Source organism: Emiliania huxleyi (genome assembly GCF_000372725.1).
Source record: "Emiliania huxleyi CCMP1516 unplaced genomic scaffold EMIHUscaffold_47, whole genome shotgun sequence".
In the NCBI taxonomy this organism is placed as follows: domain Eukaryota; phylum Haptophyta; order Isochrysidales; family Noelaerhabdaceae; genus Emiliania; species Emiliania huxleyi.
Genome location: NW_005198467.1, coordinates 161,598 through 178,391, shown reverse-complemented (window position 1 = coordinate 178,391; position 16,794 = coordinate 161,598). Strand labels below are relative to the sequence as shown.

Below are 16,794 nucleotides of genomic sequence, written 5' to 3'. Positions count from 1 at the left end.
CGGCGGGGTCGCAGCTGCCTCTGGAAGGCACCGAGATGTACCTTTTTCGCGCAATGGTCAAAATCAAGGTTTTGTAACGCGAGCTGTCGTACCTCCTCTAGCACGGCTTCATCCAGGGTCGTGCTTTCCAGGACTGCGCGGAGTACCGCCTCGAGGGTCAGTGTGGTGTATGGACATTCGAGGGCGAGGTGGCGTGTCGTTTCGATTGCTCTCACGCCGCCCAGTAGGCCGCACAGGTCGCACAGCCCCCGTCGACGTGGCTTCTTACATCGTCGCGGTCCAACCGGTAGCGCATCAGTCAACACTGAGTACGCCGTGTCTGACGTCGGCCGTGATAGGGACCTGTCGTGGATAGAGCGGAAGATAGACCGCGCCATCTTTCGTTCATCAGAGGCTGTGCTCTCGCCATTCCCCTCTCCCCCCCCAGGGATGGGAGAACGGCACGCCGCCACCACACAGGGATTTTTTAAGGAGAGGAGTGTGATGCGCTAGCCGTCGCCCACCCTGGGGAGTCTGCCTCTTCGTATCTCTTTTCGCATTCGAGAGCTTGAGTCTCGGGTCAGCCATTAATTCTTTTTTCTAGCCATCGGCGACAGGTTCCCCCTCGGCACCGCCCGCGCGGCTAGCCTCGCAGCCGCCGCCAGAGCCGCCGCCAAGGCAGCCGAGGCCGCGGTCGCGCGCGCGACCACACATGGCGCCGCCGTCGGCACAGCACCTCCAGCCCGATCTGGCGCACGTCTCCTTGCGCCATCCCGACGTGTATCCTCCGCACATGCCAGACACGCTGTTCTTCCTCGAGATTCTGCGTGACTTGCGTACATGCGGGAGCACAACTGTTGTTTGCGAAGTTGGCTGTGGTGCGGCACCTCTTGCCACCCTGTTGGCCATGCATCTCGGCTCTTCGGCAGCGACTCTCGCCTTTGACCTCCACTCATCAGCGTGCTCTGCAGCTGCAGAGACGGCGCAATGCAACAACATCGTATTGCAAGTTGCACGCATGGACCTTGTTGCGGCGATGAGGCCAGGCTTGATTGACCTGCTGCTTTGCCACCCGCCCTACGTGCCGACGAGCGCAGTGGAGCTGGAGACGGCGCGCGCCTCGTCGGGCGAAGCCAAGGCGAGCGTCGAGGCTGCGAAGGTCACATGGGCCGGCGGCCCGGGCGGCACACGTATGCTGGGTGCGCTGTGCGATGCGCTGCCACGTGTGCTGTCACCCGACGGCTTCGCGCTTGTCCTCTGGTTTGAGAGAGAGTTGAGCAGTGACGCCTTTGGGCTCGAGGCCCTCGGGCTGTGCAGCACCCTCCTCGGCGAGCGCCATGCCAACGGAGAGACCTTTTGCATCCTGCGCATCGAGCGCGCGAGCAGCGCCTCCTCTCCGGGTGCGAGGCGTGAGGCGGCAGGGTGACGGCTGTTTGCCTGTGCCTCGCTCTGTCGCGGCGGGAAGTGGCGGTGCTCGCCCAAGCGTTCCAAGCGTGGCCGCGCGCGTGCCGTGCTGGCAGAAGCGGCGGAAATCTCGATCGACCTCGCGCCGCGCGCGTTCCGCACATCCGGCGCGGCCACAATCCACAACGCAAATGGCGGCTGCTTCACCGCGGGCGCGGCGGCGGCCGGCGCGATTGCTCTGCTGCTCCGCTCAAAGCGGCGTGCGACCATCCAATGAACCCGCCGAGCTTTGTCCTGGAGCGCTTCTTTGCCCAGTATGAATTCTCGGCAAAGTATCAGGTCCGTTGTGTACGGCGCCTCAGGGCTTTGCATTTCGCTCTGCTACCCTGCCGCGTTCGATCTGTAGCCATAACATATTTGCAAGGATGTGGCCGGTAATTGCTAATTGCTGATCATGTGCGCCGGCGACAAGGAGATGCTCACGGCATGGGATGTTCTGAGCCTCGGGTACAGAGAGCCGCGGCCTGCCGGCGCTGCTCAACGAGATCGCCGCGTGCTACTCAGACCCCATTTGCGCGGAGGATGTTCTTGAGTGCGTGCCGTGCGAGGGCATACTGCTCACTGCCCAGGCGCTCGTGGCGCCCGGTGATCACGTTGTAGTCGTGTGGCCTGCCTACCAGTCTCTCTTCGAGATTGCTCGGGCACGAGGCGCGATGATCCACAGGTGGCACGTGCGCGGGGGTGGCGTCGTGCCGCTGCGCTTCGACGTCGACGACCTGGCGGCCACGTGCGCGGCTGTGGGCGGCAAGGTCAAACTCATTGTCGTCAACTTTCCGCACAACCCTACCGGCTGCCAGCTGACTGAAAGCGAGCTGATGCGCGTTGTCGCCATCGCGCGCTCGTGCGGCGCCTTTGTGCTCGGTGATGAGATGTACCGCGGCCTCGAGTACGGCGATTCCCCGCCACTGCCGGCCATGTGTGAGGTCTACGAAAGGGCATCTCGCTAGCGGTGCGTGCGGGCCGATAACTCGCCACCACGAGCACACCACCACCACCACTCCGTGACGGTGGATCGAACTCGGGACCACGCTGCAGCATCGCACGCGCTGCTCATGTCCCTGGCTCGCTCTGCGCTTCGGTGCAGGGCATGTCCAAAGTCTATGCTCTCCGCGGGCTGCGCGTCGGCTGGCTCGTCTCCCAGAAGGCTAACGGGTGCGTCTCCGGTGGATCGAGCGCTCGATGTCTTAGCACCCACTGCTGAAGCCTCGCGCTCGATGTCTTAGCACCCACAGCCTGTGTGGAGACTCCAGCACTCCACACGCCACCCGTGGTGCGTGGAGCGTGTAGTTTGCCTGCGGTAGTGGGCACGCTCGCGGGCATTTTGTCTCGTTCGGGCGAACGCGGAGATCGCACAGATCGGCGAGGGACGCACGACAAGCGATGGCGCTAAGAGGTTCGAAAAAAACTTCGTAACTCCTTGGCGACGAGCCGCGGGCTTTTGCCATTGCGTGCCAGCCTCAGACAGCCGGGCCGCCCGAGAGTTTTACTGACGAGTTTCTCTCGCGGGGGCGGCCCGGCACAACCAACCCTGTGCTCAGCACAAAAAAAATTCTGGCGCAGCGGCCGGCGTGAGCCGCGCCAGCTGTCGACAGATGTCGACAGATTCGATGGATTTGATGGATCCCTTGATGGTCCGATGGGCGACGGGCGACCCCCCCAAACCCCCCCACCAGGTCTCGAACCTGCCTCCACTCGCTCGAATCAGGCGCTCCGAACGGCTTTGCAAGCCGGCTTGCAAAATTGACGGCTAATGCTTCACTGCCTGATATAGTACAATTTTATTGCTTCAGCATCAACGCCACGCCACGTTCTAGGGACGCAGAGCGCGCACTGAGAGACCACTCACATCGCTGTTGCGGGGCGACAATGTGACTGGACTCGCCGTGCGCGCCCAGCTAACCCTAGCCACCAGCCTGCGCCATACCCAGGTACGGTCGCACCTGTCTCTCCACCTATCATCCCAACTCCTCGGGCGACCGCGCGGCTGCGCTACTCACAGGCAGTCTCCCTGCCTCAGCTGTTACAGGCACCACCCACCGACCAGTCTCGACGACGAGCCGCGGCAGGGCTCGCTGCGCCGCTGCACAGCTTTACGCCACAACACAACATATCAACCAACGTAACCTCCCCCTTAGTGACCCACCCTTGCGGGCTCAGTTGCCGCATTAGGAGCCTTCGCACCGCGAGTGGGCTCAGGTGGGATCCACGGAGAGACAGGTTCCATACACAGCCGCACTCTACACACCTTACCCCCTCTACTCGGGCGGCATCGTGGTGAGACCCTGGGCAGTCAGAGAGGCTGACAGTAAGTGGCGGGCTGAGAACTCGGGCCTCTCCCGACCCGCCATCGCTGCCTAAGGGAGGATCCTATCGGCCACTAGACCATGACAGATCAGAGGCGCACACGCCCTGTCCCAGCTCCCCCACTCCTCACACTGGGTTTGCAGTGCGCGGCCTCGCCACCTCCCTACCAGGGCAAACCCCCTCTCTCCCCCTAGGTGCTGCACTTGACGTCCATAGAAGGCGCGCGGCAGAGGCGGGAGGGAGGCGGGGAGAATCTAGCTCGCTCTGGCAGGGAGGCAAGGGTGTGATAGAGTGTTTGGGTGAGAACAGGCGGAGTGTGTGTGCCTGTACGCGATTGGGAGAGCACTTGTGACAAGGCATGGTTAGGCGAGTGGCAGTCGCTAGTGCGGACTTGCTAAGTCGTGTGTGCTCCCTTTTGCTGGCTAAGACTGGAACAATTTTTTTGGCGCTAAGAGGTTCCTCTTTCCGCCCCCCCCCCCCCCAAGGCGCGCGATTCACACGACAAAGTATCTTATCGCTCGATACGCCGACCTTCGGTGAGAGAACGTGTACGGGGTGTGGACCGTGAGTTGACCAGGGGTTGTGCGCCGGGCCCTCCTGCTCGGCTCCAGCGAGTAGACAAGTCTTGTCACTAACAGAGTAGAAGGATCTGACCTCGGGGCCGATGTGACCAAGCGCTGGTAGCGTGGTTTTACCTCACACCCATGGTCTCACAGTGTGCCGGCAGTCGCCGAGCAGTGTCGCTCACACAAGCCGCAGCACAAGTGACTGAGGGCCAGTGAGGGCGAGCCCATCGCTGTCACAGCTGTGGTAGCCGCACAGTAGGCTGTGTCAACTGTGCAGAGCGTGTGAGCAGCCGAGGAGCTGCTCTCCAGGCTTCAGGCGCAAAGAGCTGCATGCCACCGAAAGCGCTGTCGAGGTTCGCCGAGCGCGGCGCAGGTTGGAGGACACCGTCACCGACGAGCGCGTTGGACTTTTCACTCCGGACAAAGACGGGGACACAGCGGACGGTGCGGGGTGTGTCCCCGTCATAGCGGCGAGGCGCGGGACCGTCTGTGGCGAAGTGGGTCGCGTCCTCCGATTTCCTCAACTCACGGTCCACACCCTTTATTTTCAGTGTATGTAGCTCTTACGAACATACCCGTAGGTGAACTGCTGACAGGGTTTGCGATGAGGAGCGATCCGAACGTGGTATTCGGGTGATTAGATCACTACCGCCGAAGCGCAAGCAAGCGCTTGGAGCAAGGGAACTGCCACGTATGGGTCCCAGACTAGCACCCCACCTCGCGGGCCGACGTTCTGGCCCAGCGAGGCTGCTGCGGAGCACTCGGGGCCGATGTTCTGGCCCAGCGAGGCCGCTGCGGGGCACCCGGCGGCTCGGGTCACTTCTCAGCGCAAACTCAGTCGAGCAGGAGGTAAGGTGTGTGTGTAAAGGCGGCGCGGCACGGTAAGGGTCGGCGGTAAGGGCTAAGGCGGCGCGGCGGCAGCAGACGGCAGGCAGGACATCGGACGGCGGGACATACGGCGCGGCGGGCGCGGCACTGTAGGAGCGGCGGTACGGCGGCACGGCGGTAACGGACGGCAGGGGGTACGGCGGGCTAAACGGCAAGGGCGGCGCGGCACGGAGGAAGGAGCGGCACGGTAATTTTAAGAACTCTTTCGCGTCGTCCTAACTCCTATCCGTCCCCCTGGCCGCGCTTCTTTCTTGGCTACCCGGCCCCGGTTGTGATTATTGACTGCTCTAAGCGCATCGGCTCTCTAGGGGGACCAGGAGGCGGTCGTCTCCCGCGTTCTATTTTCTAATCTTTTTATCGCACCTACCACGACAGCACCATCATCGATGCATGTTCCCTATAGGCAAAACGTGCCGCGATTTGAGTCTTGGAATGCGATGCCGAGGACGCGCACGACGCGCGTTCTTGCCGTCGGCCAAGGCACTACGGGCACCCACACTATATTCAACGCGTTGTGCGCGCTCGGGGTACCCAGCGTCCACTACCGGCAAGAGTGCAACACCGGTTCGCCGTGCCGCTACACAAAGGATCGCTCGCTCGCGGGCGCCGTCAAACATGTCCCTCATGTTTGCGGAGCGGAGGGCCTTGAGCTCTACGAGTCAAAAAATGTCGTCCGCATGCGTGCGATGTACGATGCGGCCAAGGAGTTCGTGGCCAACAAAAGAGACTGCACGAGGGCCCGGCACCAGCACCTGTGCAACGTGACGGGCAACGAATGGGCTGCGGCTGCGCGGGCGACTGTCTCCGCCTTGGCGAGGGACCAGTTGAGCCTGACGGACTCGCCATACGCGCAGATGCCAAGCCTGCTGCTCAGCCTGCCTGAGCTTGTCAACACGAGCCTTTATGTCAACTCGTTGCGAACAAACGCGACCGAGTGGGCGACCTCGAGGGTTCGCGAGCACAACAGCAGCATCATGTGCAGGCAGGAGGTCTTCCCGAATGGGGACCGCCTCGACTTGCACGCGTGCGCCGAGGCATGTGGGCCCAACGTGTTTGGGGACTGCCTCGTCAGATACGACGATATGCCGCTGGAGGCGCTCGCGGGAGCTTACGAGCGCAGCGCCTCCCGGCTCCGCTCGTCGCTCCAGAAGCTCCCGTGGCAACGCCGTGTGCTGACGGTCGACATGTTTACCACCCGCATCGACACCAAGAAGGTCTCCGACCTCATACAGCAGGCACATTCTCGCAGCCAGTGCGCAGGGACGGCGTGCATTAATGGCAGGGGTAGCTCGTTGTCGGTCGCCTCTCACAACGTCCTGATGACATGCGCCGGCGCTGACGACGAGGCCGTGGGCTGCGCAGCCCTCTGGCCTCCGACCCCGCCCGACTTGGCGCGGTCGGGCGGCTTTCAGGGAGGGCAGAGCCTCCTCACGAGCGGCAACCAGCTCGAGCATCCCCCGCGCGCCATTGTGGTCACCATCTTTAAGAAGACCCGCCTGGCCACGCTCGTGCAGTTCCTCGAGTACTACCGCCTCATCGGCGCGAGCCGCGTCGTGTTGGTGGACAACAACTGCGGCTACGAGACGGGGCGCGTCAACCGCATACTAGCACCGTACATCCACGGCGGTTTTGTCAAACTCATGACCGAGTATCGCTGCCTCAAGCCGGGCGAGCGCACTGCCGAGGGCGACGTCTTTGCCGAGACGACGGTCATGCGGTGGGCGGCGTCCAAATCAGCGCGCGCTGGCGACCTGGTGCTCTTCCTGAGCGACGACGAGTTCCTGGTGCTCAAGGACCCGGCCTGGAGCCTCCCAATGCTCGCCCGCCAGATGCACGCGGAGCGGGTCTGCGCTGTGCACGTGCCGTGGAAGCAGTTCGGCTCTGGTGGCCACCGCTGCCAGCCCGACGGAAGCTTGCTGCGCAACTTCCAGTCGCGAGGCCCGCTCCTCCACGAGCTGACGCCGACGGACGCGGACGCAATGCTCGAGGACGCGCACAATGCGAAGATCAATCCGCCCTTCAAAGGTAAGCCCCTCTTCTTGTGGCAGCTGTCGAAGACTTGCGCGACGCACCTCTGCTCCGACGGCTGCGACTTTGCCGATTTCACCGTCTGTGGCTACCCCAATGGTACCTTTGACAACCGCTCGGTCGGAACCAAAAGCTCCGATCAGGCCACAAAGCTGACGCGCTCTGCGGTGTGCCCCCCTTTGCTTCGGAACCAGATGGTAGGCACATTCATCAACCACTATGCCTACCAGAGCGCAGCAGCGTGGGAGGAAAAGAAGGAGAGGGGGCGAGTGTCCGACCTGGTGGACCGCAGGGGCCCCGTTCCCTTTGAATACAATGCTCTGGTCGACGGTGCCGGCTTCAGCAAGACCTCCGAGCGCATCTCGCTCCTCTCGCCGGCGAAGCCATCGCTGCAGTCCTGTCTCCGGCGCCTGCTCGCCGACGGCGTCACCACGTCGAGAGAGCTCCTCGCGACGGGGCAAACGGATCGCCTCGGGCCAACGCTGCCTGCCTTTCACCAGGTGGCCGAGGTGAGAAACGCCACGAGATCAAGAAGGACGCCGGAGGAGAGGAACGCCACAAGATCAAGAAGGCAGCACCCTGCCCTTGACGACGGCACGCAAAACCGTCTCCGGCGCCTGCTCGCCGACGGCGTCGCCACGTCGAGAGAGCTTCTCGCGACGGGGCAGATGGATCGCCTTGGGCCAACGCTGCCTGCCTTTCGCAGGGTGGCCGAGGTGAGAAACGCCACGAGATCAAGAAGGACGCCGGAGGAGAGGAACGCCACAAGATCAAGAAGGCAGCACCCTGCCCTTGACGACGGCATGCAAAGGCAAACGCAAGGAGAGACCCCAGCTCCCGTCCCGGTCGCCCCGGTCCCTGTGTGGATTTAAATCCGCGCCTCCTGTGCCCTGTGCTAGTTACTGTCTTTCTCAGACTGGGTTATTTGCGAGGGTTACGACATGAGCAGAAGGGGGACGGAGACGAGATCTCGCAGTACTGGGACGAGTCTCTTCGAGTGTAGTCTGTAGACGCGCGTACGCGCGGCTCGCTCGGCTTTTTATCTGACTGTCTTACATGCTGTCTTAGTGAAATTATCGCAGCACCGAAAAACCGCACCCACGGTCGCTCTCGCTCGCCGCGGCGCCCTGCTCTCTATTTCTCTCTCTCCGTCCCGCACACGATGTCAAAAACACATAGGTATTTCTGGGTAAGGTTGGGTGATGGGGAAGCAAGCCGCCGCAACGCACGCATGGCATGCTGCTGCGCGATGCTGCGCCTGCGCTCGGTGCGCACGATCATAACTCCTCGTGCTCCTCGGGCGTGCCGTAAAAGTCTTCGTCGCCCTCCCCGCCGCCCGGCCCGGCGCCCCCCCTGTACTTGCGGAGCAGAGGCTCGACGCTCGAGTCGCGCAGCTCGGCGAGCCTCTCCTCGAATGGGGCGGGGCTGGACGCCTAACTAAGCACCGAAGGTTCGTCACCCTCTCGCCAAGGAGTCGAGCGAACCGCTCCTCGACATGACGTCGAGTTGCAAACCGGAAGCGCGAGCTCGGCTTTTAGCTTGCGGGGTCCAAGTGTTCAGCTCTGCCGCGCGGGGCGGGAGACGGGCGGGAGACGGGCCTCGTCGGCGTCGCTGTCCAGCCAGTCGTCGACGAGCTCGAGCGCCTTGTCGATCTCGTCGCGGTGCGCGTCCTCGATCTCGTCGCCCCGCTCCTTGAGCTCCTTCCGGATCGAGTAGATGTACCCCTCGAGCGCGGCGCGGGCCTAACGCCACCCTCGGTACTCGCACTCTTGCCGATTGGCTGTTGCTACTGGCACGCGAGGAGCAGGCCTGCAGCTTGGCCAGCGCCTTCTCGTCCTCTCGCCTGTAGTCCTCCGCCTCGCGCACGAGCCTGTGATCAACTCACTCACTCTCGGTCATGCGTGGCCAATTCACAGCCCCTCCCGCCCCGCGCCACGGGCCTCTCGATCTCGTCTTGGTTGAGCTTGTCCGAGTTTGTGATTGTAATCTTTGCGTTGACGCCCGACGTGTGCTCGCGCGCGCTCACAGCGAGGATCCCATTCGCGTCGATGTCAAACGTCACCTGTCATCGGCCCAGGCGGTCAAACTCCCCTCGGCAACGGCGACGGCGCCGCGCGCGCGACGGCGGACGGACGCCTCGATCTGCGCGGAGCCCTTTGGCATCGGGGGGAAGCCGGAGAGTTCGAACTGGCCGAGGAGGCGGTTGTCCTGTCATTATGCATGAGCAATTAATCAGCTGACTGATAGCGGGACAGCTCAAATTGGCCGAGGAGGCGGTTGTCCCTCGTCAGCTGCCGTTCTCCCTCGAACACCTTGTTTGAGACGGCCGCCTGGCCGTCCTCTTGGTTGGTGTAGGTCTTGCTCGCGCTCGCCGGCACGACGGTGTTGCGCGGGATGACCTGACGCACGAATTCACCAATCAACGAGCGAACGAACTGATGACGAGGAGGACGGCTGTTGCGCGGGATGGCCTTGTCCATCACTCCACCCGTCACCTCGAGGCCGAGGGTCAGTGGCGTAACGTCCAGCAGCAGCAGCTCCTCCGTCACCTTGTCGCGCTCTCCGGAGAGAACGCCCGCCTGCACCGCAGCGCCGTAAGCGACCGCCTCGTCAGCATTGACGGCCGTGCTCGGCTCCTTGCCTATGAAAGAAGAAATACGCGCCTCGTATTTCTTTTTTCATTGACGGCCGTGCTCGGCTCCTTGCCGTTGAAGAAGTCCTTGAGCAGCTGCCGAACCTTTGGGATGCGAGTCGAGCCGCCGACCAGGACGATCTCGTCCACCTCGCGCTTGCTCACCCTTGCGTCCGTCAGCACGCGCTGCACCGGTGCGAGGGTAGCCTTGAAGAGGTCCGCACACAGCTCCTCAAACTTGGCGCGCGTCACCTGTTCACAGCTAGAGGTGTGAAGAGACGCTGTTCGCAGCTCCTCAAACTTGGCGCGGGTCACCTGGTCACAGCTAGAGGTGTGAAGAGACGCTGTTCGCAGCTCCTCAAACTTGGCGCGGGTCACCTGGTCACAGCTAGAGGTGTGAAGAGACGCTGTTCGCAGCTCCTCAAACTTGGCGCGGGTCACCTGGTCACAGCTAGAGGTGTGAAGAGGCGCTGTTCGCAGCTCCTCAAACTTGGCGCGGGTCACCGTCTCCGAAAAGTCTCGCCCCGCCGCGAGCGACTCGACCTCGACGCGCGCAGAGCTCTCCGACGACAGCGCGCGCTTCGTCCGCTCCGCCTCGCGCCGCAGCCTCGCCTTGGCGGAGGGGGAGGTCACCGTCGCGCCGGGGTGCTTCCTTGCGTGCAGGCCGAGCAGGTACTCGACGAGCCGGTTGTCTAGGTCCTCGCCCCCGAGGTGTGTGTCGCCCGCCGTGGCGAGAACCTGCGGGGGGGAGGCACTCCCGGACTCATCTCAACCTCACGCACCCTCGCGCACCCTCGCGCACCCTCGCGCAATCTCGCGCAGTCTCGCGCAATCTCGCGCACTCTCGGCGTCTCCCGCCGCCGGGATCGCCTCGAAGACGCCCGCATCGATGGAGAGGAGCGACACGTCGAACGTTCCTCCTCCCAAGTCAAACACGAGCACGTTCGCGCCCGAGTCGCTCGAGCGGTCGAGGCCGTACGCGAGCGCCTGGCGAGGCGTCGACAAGTGAATGAGTCTGCCCGAAGTGATTCATACTAGTTGACATTATTCATTCATATTCAGCGAGCGCCGCAGCGGTCGGCTCGTTCAGAATCCGCATCACATTCAGCCCAGCGATGGTGCCGGCGTCCTTGGTCGCCTGGCGCTGCGCGTCATTGAAGTAGGCGGGGACGGTCACCACCGCGTTGCGCACCTCCTCCCCTAGGAAGGCCTAGTGTGACGAAACTGATGACGGTGACAACTACAAGATCACGGGTGGCGCCGTCACTCCCCGCACGGAATGCCTCTGCGACGCCCTTCATCTTCCCGAGCACCATCGCCGAGATCTCCTGAGGGAGGAGGCGCTTGGTGGCGCCGCCCGCCGCAACTTCGACCGCGGGCTTGCCCTCCGCCGTCGCCACAACCTTGAACGGCCAGTGCTCCGCGTCCTTCTGCACCTCCTCGTCACGGAAGCCTCTGCCGATGAGCCGCTTCGCGTCGTAAATCGTGTTTACCGGGTTGAGCGAGGACTGCGAGCGCGCGGCGTCGCCGACCAGCCGCTCGCCGTCGTCGGTGAACGCCACCCACGACGGCGTCACTCGGTTCCCCTGCTCGTTGGCGATGATCTCCACCTTGCCCTTCCGGTAGACTCCGACGCAGGAATAGGTAGTGCCGAGGTCGATGCCGATGACGGGACCGACGGCCTCCGCCTCCTCGGCGGTCGCCGCCGCGGCGAGAAGCGGGATGAGCGTTATGAGGAGCCTCATCGCGCTCGACGACACGGCGCCCCGGCCGCGCGGGCTATGTTTGGAAAAAAGAATTCAACGTTGCGATCCCGTCCGCCCCCGCCAGGCAAGAGTGGGAGTCAGAAATGTGGTCCTTGCGCGAGGGGAGCTCGATAGACTCGAGGGGCCAGGATATGCAGCAAGGAGGGCGGAGCTGCGCCGAAAGGCGAAAGAAGCCGAGAGAACAAGGGAACGGCAGGCGGCGGCGGCGCAGGACGAGGCAGAAGAGAATGACGCGACACAGGAGGAAGTGACAAGGGAGAGAACGACGAGAGTGGGACGGCCGCGAGGTGGCATGAAGGTTGCAGCGAGAATCGGCGAGAGACTGCGAAAAGAGATAGGAAGAGGCAGACTCCCTAGGGTGGGCGACGGCTAGCGCATCACACTCCTCTCCTTTAAATCCCTGTGTGGTGGCGGCGTGCCGTCCTCCCATCCCTCCCTTGGGTTGTCTGTTTTCTTTCTTTCTTTTTCCCGCCAGGCAAGCTCATTCACAATCTGCTCTGCGATTGCCGTATGAAGAAAGAACGACCGCGATACGCTGCTTCTGCAGCCCCAGCCAATTCTTAGTGGTACAGGGCCCGCGTCAGCTTGTTCTGTAGCACGTCCGCCGCTTTCTGGAGGATCTCGCGGACCCCCCTCCCGTACCCGCCGAACGATTCGAACAGCAGCAGCTGCACGTCAACGTCCTTGTCTTCCCTGGCGTAGCGATAGGAACGAAACGAAGACAAAAGGTCGCTCTCGAATTACCCAGGTGTTACGAACGTCTCTTTCCAGAAACAAACGGGCTTTGCGTTGTGGTCGAGTGGTGAGAGAGTCTTTGCATCAAACCAATTATTGGAAGAGAGGAAGAGAGAGATTTATTCGAAAAGCTTGAGAACAACTGTATCCGAAGGACATCAATTGAAATGTCTTTGTATCCATCCCCCTTGTCTTAGATTACCAGGTCGAGACGCGAGCACGTGCGCGCCAAGAAGTTCAAGATAGCTAGCAGTCGAGAGCGAGGCCCTGTAAATTGGTCAGGCCTGGACGGGGTGTCGAGGACGCTGATTTGAAGTGGCAGGACGGCGGCTATGCGAGTGAGCAGTGTTCCTGAGGACCTCTGTGGTTGAGGACCCTCTCCTCCCTTGACGACCTCTCCCTGTGAGGACCTCTGTGGAGGACCTCTCCCGTGAGGACCTCTGGTTGATCACCTCTATTTTTGTTGTGGCCACTCTCACGAGGAGCGTGCTGGCGCACCTGGCTTCGCGAGGTGGCTGCAGCACAGTGCACAGGAGGGTGCGCCGAATAGGCTACTACCTAAGCGCCCCCCCCCCCCCCCCCACTCAGCTTGCACTTGGAAACAGCATGTCAAGCAAGCACGATTTTGGATAATATCAAGGTCAGTCGAAATGGTATGTGCGGGTTGCGCCATCGCTTCGCTTCAATTAAAATGTCTTTGTATCCACCTTGTCTTAGATTACCAGGTCGAGACGCGAGCACGTGCGCGCCGCGCCGCTCGTCCGAGAGGCTTTGCGAGTGAGCAGTGTTCCTGAGGACCTCTGTGGTTGAGGACCCTCTCCTCCCTTGACGACCTCTCCCTGTGAGGACCTCTGTGGAGGACCTCTCCCGTGAGGACCTCTGGTTGATCACCTCTATTTTTGTTGTGGCCACTCTCACGAGGAGCGTGCTGGCGCACCTGGCTTCGCGAGGTGCAGCACAGTGCACAGGAGGGTGCACCGAATAACTAACTAACCCCCCCTCCCCGGCCGCGGCACTCAGCTTGCACTTGGAAACAGCATGTCAAGCAAGCACGATTTTGGATAATATCAAGGTCAGTCGAAATGGTATGTGCGGGTTGCGCCATCGCTTCGCTTCAATTAAAATGTCTTTGTATCCACCTTGTCTTAGATTACCAGGTCGAGACGCGAGCACGTGCGCGCCGCGCCGCTCGTCCGAGAGGCTTTGCGAGTGAGCAGTGTTCCTGAGGACCTCTGTGGTTGAGGACCCTCTCCTCCCTTGACGACCTCTCCCTGTGAGGACCTCTGTGGAGGACCTCTCCCGTGAGGACCTCTGGTTGATCACCTCTATTTTTGTTGTGGCCACTCTCACGAGGAGCGTGCTGGCGCACCTGGCTTCGCGAGGTGCAGCACAGTGCACAGGAGGGTGCACCGAATAACTAACTAACCCCCCCCTCCCCGGCCGCGGCACTCAGCTTTGCTCATGGAAATACGCACGTCACGAAAGCATGATTTTAGATGACATCAAGGTCAGTCGTAATGGTTTGTGCGGGTTAATGGTATAGGATGATTTTATACCGTCCATGTAGTAAAGTCAGCATTAGTTATCTCAAGATGCGCATATCATGTGTGTGTAGATGGGGGGGTCCTCCTAAATAGGGCCTACCCAGCCGCCAGCCGCCAGCCGCCAGCCGCCGCGGCGCGCGCGCACGCTGTTTTGCCCCTCGACACGGGCCTCGCCACCCGCCGCCGCTCCCAGTTCTTGGAGCACTTGGAGTGCAGTCATCAACCGCACATCCAGGGCCGGGGAGCTCAGAAGCGCACCCAGCGGGCCGGATGATTGGCATCGGGTTACGGGCTAGAGAGCCCTAGCCCCGGGGGTGCGCGTTCGCAGGGCAAGGGCCTTAAAGTAAACACAGTTCTCCGAGGGTTGGACCCGCGTACCGGGTTTCCCCTTAACTGCAGGACGCCCCCTCTACTCGGAGCTAGTGGACATTACACTGGACACCACGCCCAAACAGACACTTGCTTAGTCCTCGGTCCCGGGGCTCCACCTTCGGTCCTCCCGAGGCTCCGGTTCTCCCCGATTCGCTCTCTTGCTCGCTTGCCGAGCGTCATACGACGGCCGGTGTGGTCGTTTCCCTCGTTGTTGGTGTCGCTTCCTCCGCTGCCGCCTTTCGTCTTCGCTAGCCTCTCCCAGCTCCACCGGTTCTGAGAGTGTCGGCGGCCCGGCCGGGGTCACCCCGGGCGAGAACGGTGGCATTGGGTCGCGACCAGTTCCACCCCCGGGGGGTCGAGCCCGCTCTCCCTGGTTGTCTCGCGCCCGCACCCGCGGCCTCTCTATCGTCCTCGGCTCGCCCCCCCCCTCCGCCGGCTCCTCTCCAGGCTCGGGGGGGCGTGGCCCTCCCTGTGGAAGGTCGTGGTGGTCCGGTTGCCACTGCGACTGGCCTTCCCCTGGTGAGCCCGTACGTCCCGACTCCACTCTCAGAGGCCGCGTCAGCTCATCTCTCGCCTCCTCCGACAACTGACCCCAAGCCCCTTCCGGGGCCCTCCGGTCACGGCCCTCCGGCTCGCCGGTGGGCCCACTATCGTACCGCGGTAACTCCCCTCCCCCATCTCCTCCGCCCGGATACACCAGCCTCCGGCGGGGCGGTCCCGGATCCCCCAGATTATTCCGAGCGGGTCCATACGGCGGCGGCCCCGCCGGCGGCGGGGGTGGAGGCGGTGGCAGGGGCGGCGGGTACGGTGGCGGCCCTCGCGGCCCAAACGCCCGGTGTGGAGCCGCTGGGGCGGCCCCACGACCCTGCAGCCGTTCCAGTGGCGTGGGTGGAAGTGGCAGTGTGGGTGGCGGAAACGATGGCGGCACTGGCGGCCGCACCGCCTGGTGCGGAACCTCAGGGGCGGCTCCTCGACCCAGCGGTCGCTCCAGCGGCGGGGGCGGAGGTGGTGGTGGCGGGGGCGGGCCCGATGGCGGCGCCGGCCGCCGCACCTCCTGGGGCGGGGCCTCGGGGGATGCCCCCTGCCTCTGCGGCCATTCCAGCCGTGGCTCCACGCGTCGGCCGTCCACCCCGCTCGTGGGGGGGGGCCTAGCTCTCATCTCCCCTCGGGGAGGGGGGGGGGCAGGGCCCGGATTCCTACCGCTAGCTCTCAAAAAGAAACAAAACACCCACGACACGACAGGAGGAGACAGGGAACAGGCCGGAGACAGAGCCCAAGGGCATCTGCCCCCGCCACGCAGAGGAGCGCCACTAGCCAAGAGGAGAGGAAGAGGCCCATCGAGTCCCTGCCCCAGCCTCCCACACTAGCACCACCCACTCAGGCCCGAAGCCCATCTACACCGAGAGCTAACGCCCACGTCGCTGTGGCAGCGACGCACCCCACTTCACCCGCTGGCGCGGTCAGGTGGAGGTCCTCTCTCGAGGGGGAGAGGCCGTACCTTAGGCCGCCGTTGAGCCGCAGCTCCGCACGTGGCGACCCCCTCCCATGCGGCCGTTGAACGTCATCCTGTTGCCTCAAGCCCGCACGATGCCGGTGCGACGGCGACGTGCAGGTCGCGGGGGACGCCCGTCTGGCGGGACCCACGTCAGGGCCCAGCGCAGGAGGACGACACACCTACCGAGGTCAGGACTTCCGCTGCATGTCGACCGACTCCGCGCGCACTTTCACCTCCCCCAGTGAGTCCCTCTGGGGTGGTGCCGGGTGTCGCCAGCCCGACACCGGTGTCGCGCAGCTCTGGGCCATCCTTGCATCAGGGAGAATCGGGGACTGCGTGGGGAGAGGGGCATGCGCGGGCTAGAGGCGCATGGGGAGAGCCCCAAGTCTGGAGCCCATCCCATGAGCTCTGCGCCCATCTGCCGGCTGAGCCGGGTGGGCGCGGCCCCCCCCCATGGTACCCCAGCTCGCTTCAGCGGCCGTGGTGCGGGGGGAGCAAGCCACATCACAGCCCGCCAGATCTCACCCCACCCCCTTGACGGTGTGGTTTGTGGGCCCCCCAGGCGCCCCACCCGCCTCACGTCTCGCAAAGCTGGGGGCAGACAGACCGACAGACAGAGAGACAGACAGACATACACACACACACACATACATACACACACCCATACACGCATACACACACACACACACACACACACACACACACACACACACACACACACACACACACACACACACACACACAATTTAAGACATACACCCTGGTGGGGTGGGGGGGGAGGGGGGGGAGGGGGGGGGAGGGGGGGGGAAAGGGGGGGGGGGGGGGAAAAGGGGGGGAAGGGGGCGGAAAAGGGGGGGGGAAAAGAGGGGGGGGTTCCAAAAAGGGGGGGGAGGGGCCCGGGGCCCCCCCCCGGTATTTAGAAGATGAGGCGGGGGGCCCAGACCAAACCAGCCCGGGGGCCGCCCCCCTTTCCAGCTTTTCCCCCCTTTGGGCCCCCCCTTTTTGCGCCCCCCCCCTTTTC

The 16,794-nt window shown here is 63.3% G+C and overlaps 4 protein-coding genes across 4 annotated transcripts; 3 read left to right on the top strand and 1 right to left on the bottom strand.

The window, feature by feature from the left end:
- Window positions 1-886: 886 nt before the first annotated feature.
- On the top strand, window positions 887-1,405 carry EMIHUDRAFT_211187 (hypothetical protein; the record flags this gene model as incomplete). The annotated part of the gene is made up of 1 exon (XM_005768011.1): window positions 887-1,405. One exon carries the CDS (start codon window positions 887-889, stop codon window positions 1,403-1,405), a length of 519 nt encoding a protein of 172 aa, XP_005768068.1.
- A 251-nt stretch (window positions 1,406-1,656) lies between these two features.
- EMIHUDRAFT_211186 (hypothetical protein) lies at window positions 1,657-2,390 on the top strand (the record flags this gene model as incomplete). Its single annotated transcript, XM_005768010.1, has 2 exons — window positions 1,657-1,722; window positions 1,965-2,390. 2 exons carry the CDS (start codon window positions 1,657-1,659, stop codon window positions 2,388-2,390), a joined length of 492 nt encoding a protein of 163 aa, XP_005768067.1.
- Window positions 2,391-5,587: 3,197 nt separating this feature from the next.
- EMIHUDRAFT_211185 (hypothetical protein) lies at window positions 5,588-8,025 on the top strand (the record flags this gene model as incomplete). The annotated part of the gene is made up of 2 exons (XM_005768009.1): window positions 5,588-7,738; window positions 7,936-8,025. 2 exons carry the CDS (start codon window positions 5,588-5,590, stop codon window positions 8,023-8,025), a joined length of 2,241 nt encoding a protein of 746 aa, XP_005768066.1.
- Window positions 8,026-8,506: 481 nt separating this feature from the next.
- On the bottom strand, window positions 8,507-11,606 carry EMIHUDRAFT_421892 (hypothetical protein; the record flags this gene model as incomplete). The annotated part of the gene is made up of 11 exons (XM_005768008.1): window positions 8,507-8,638; window positions 8,813-8,971; window positions 9,166-9,291; window positions 9,360-9,437; window positions 9,542-9,628; window positions 9,725-9,865; window positions 9,916-10,113; window positions 10,366-10,599; window positions 10,732-10,848; window positions 10,931-11,071; window positions 11,154-11,606. The coding sequence occupies 11 exons, from the start codon at window positions 11,604-11,606 to the stop codon at window positions 8,507-8,509; spliced, it is 1,866 nt and encodes a 621-aa protein (XP_005768065.1).
- Window positions 11,607-16,794: the final 5,188 nt, after the last annotated feature.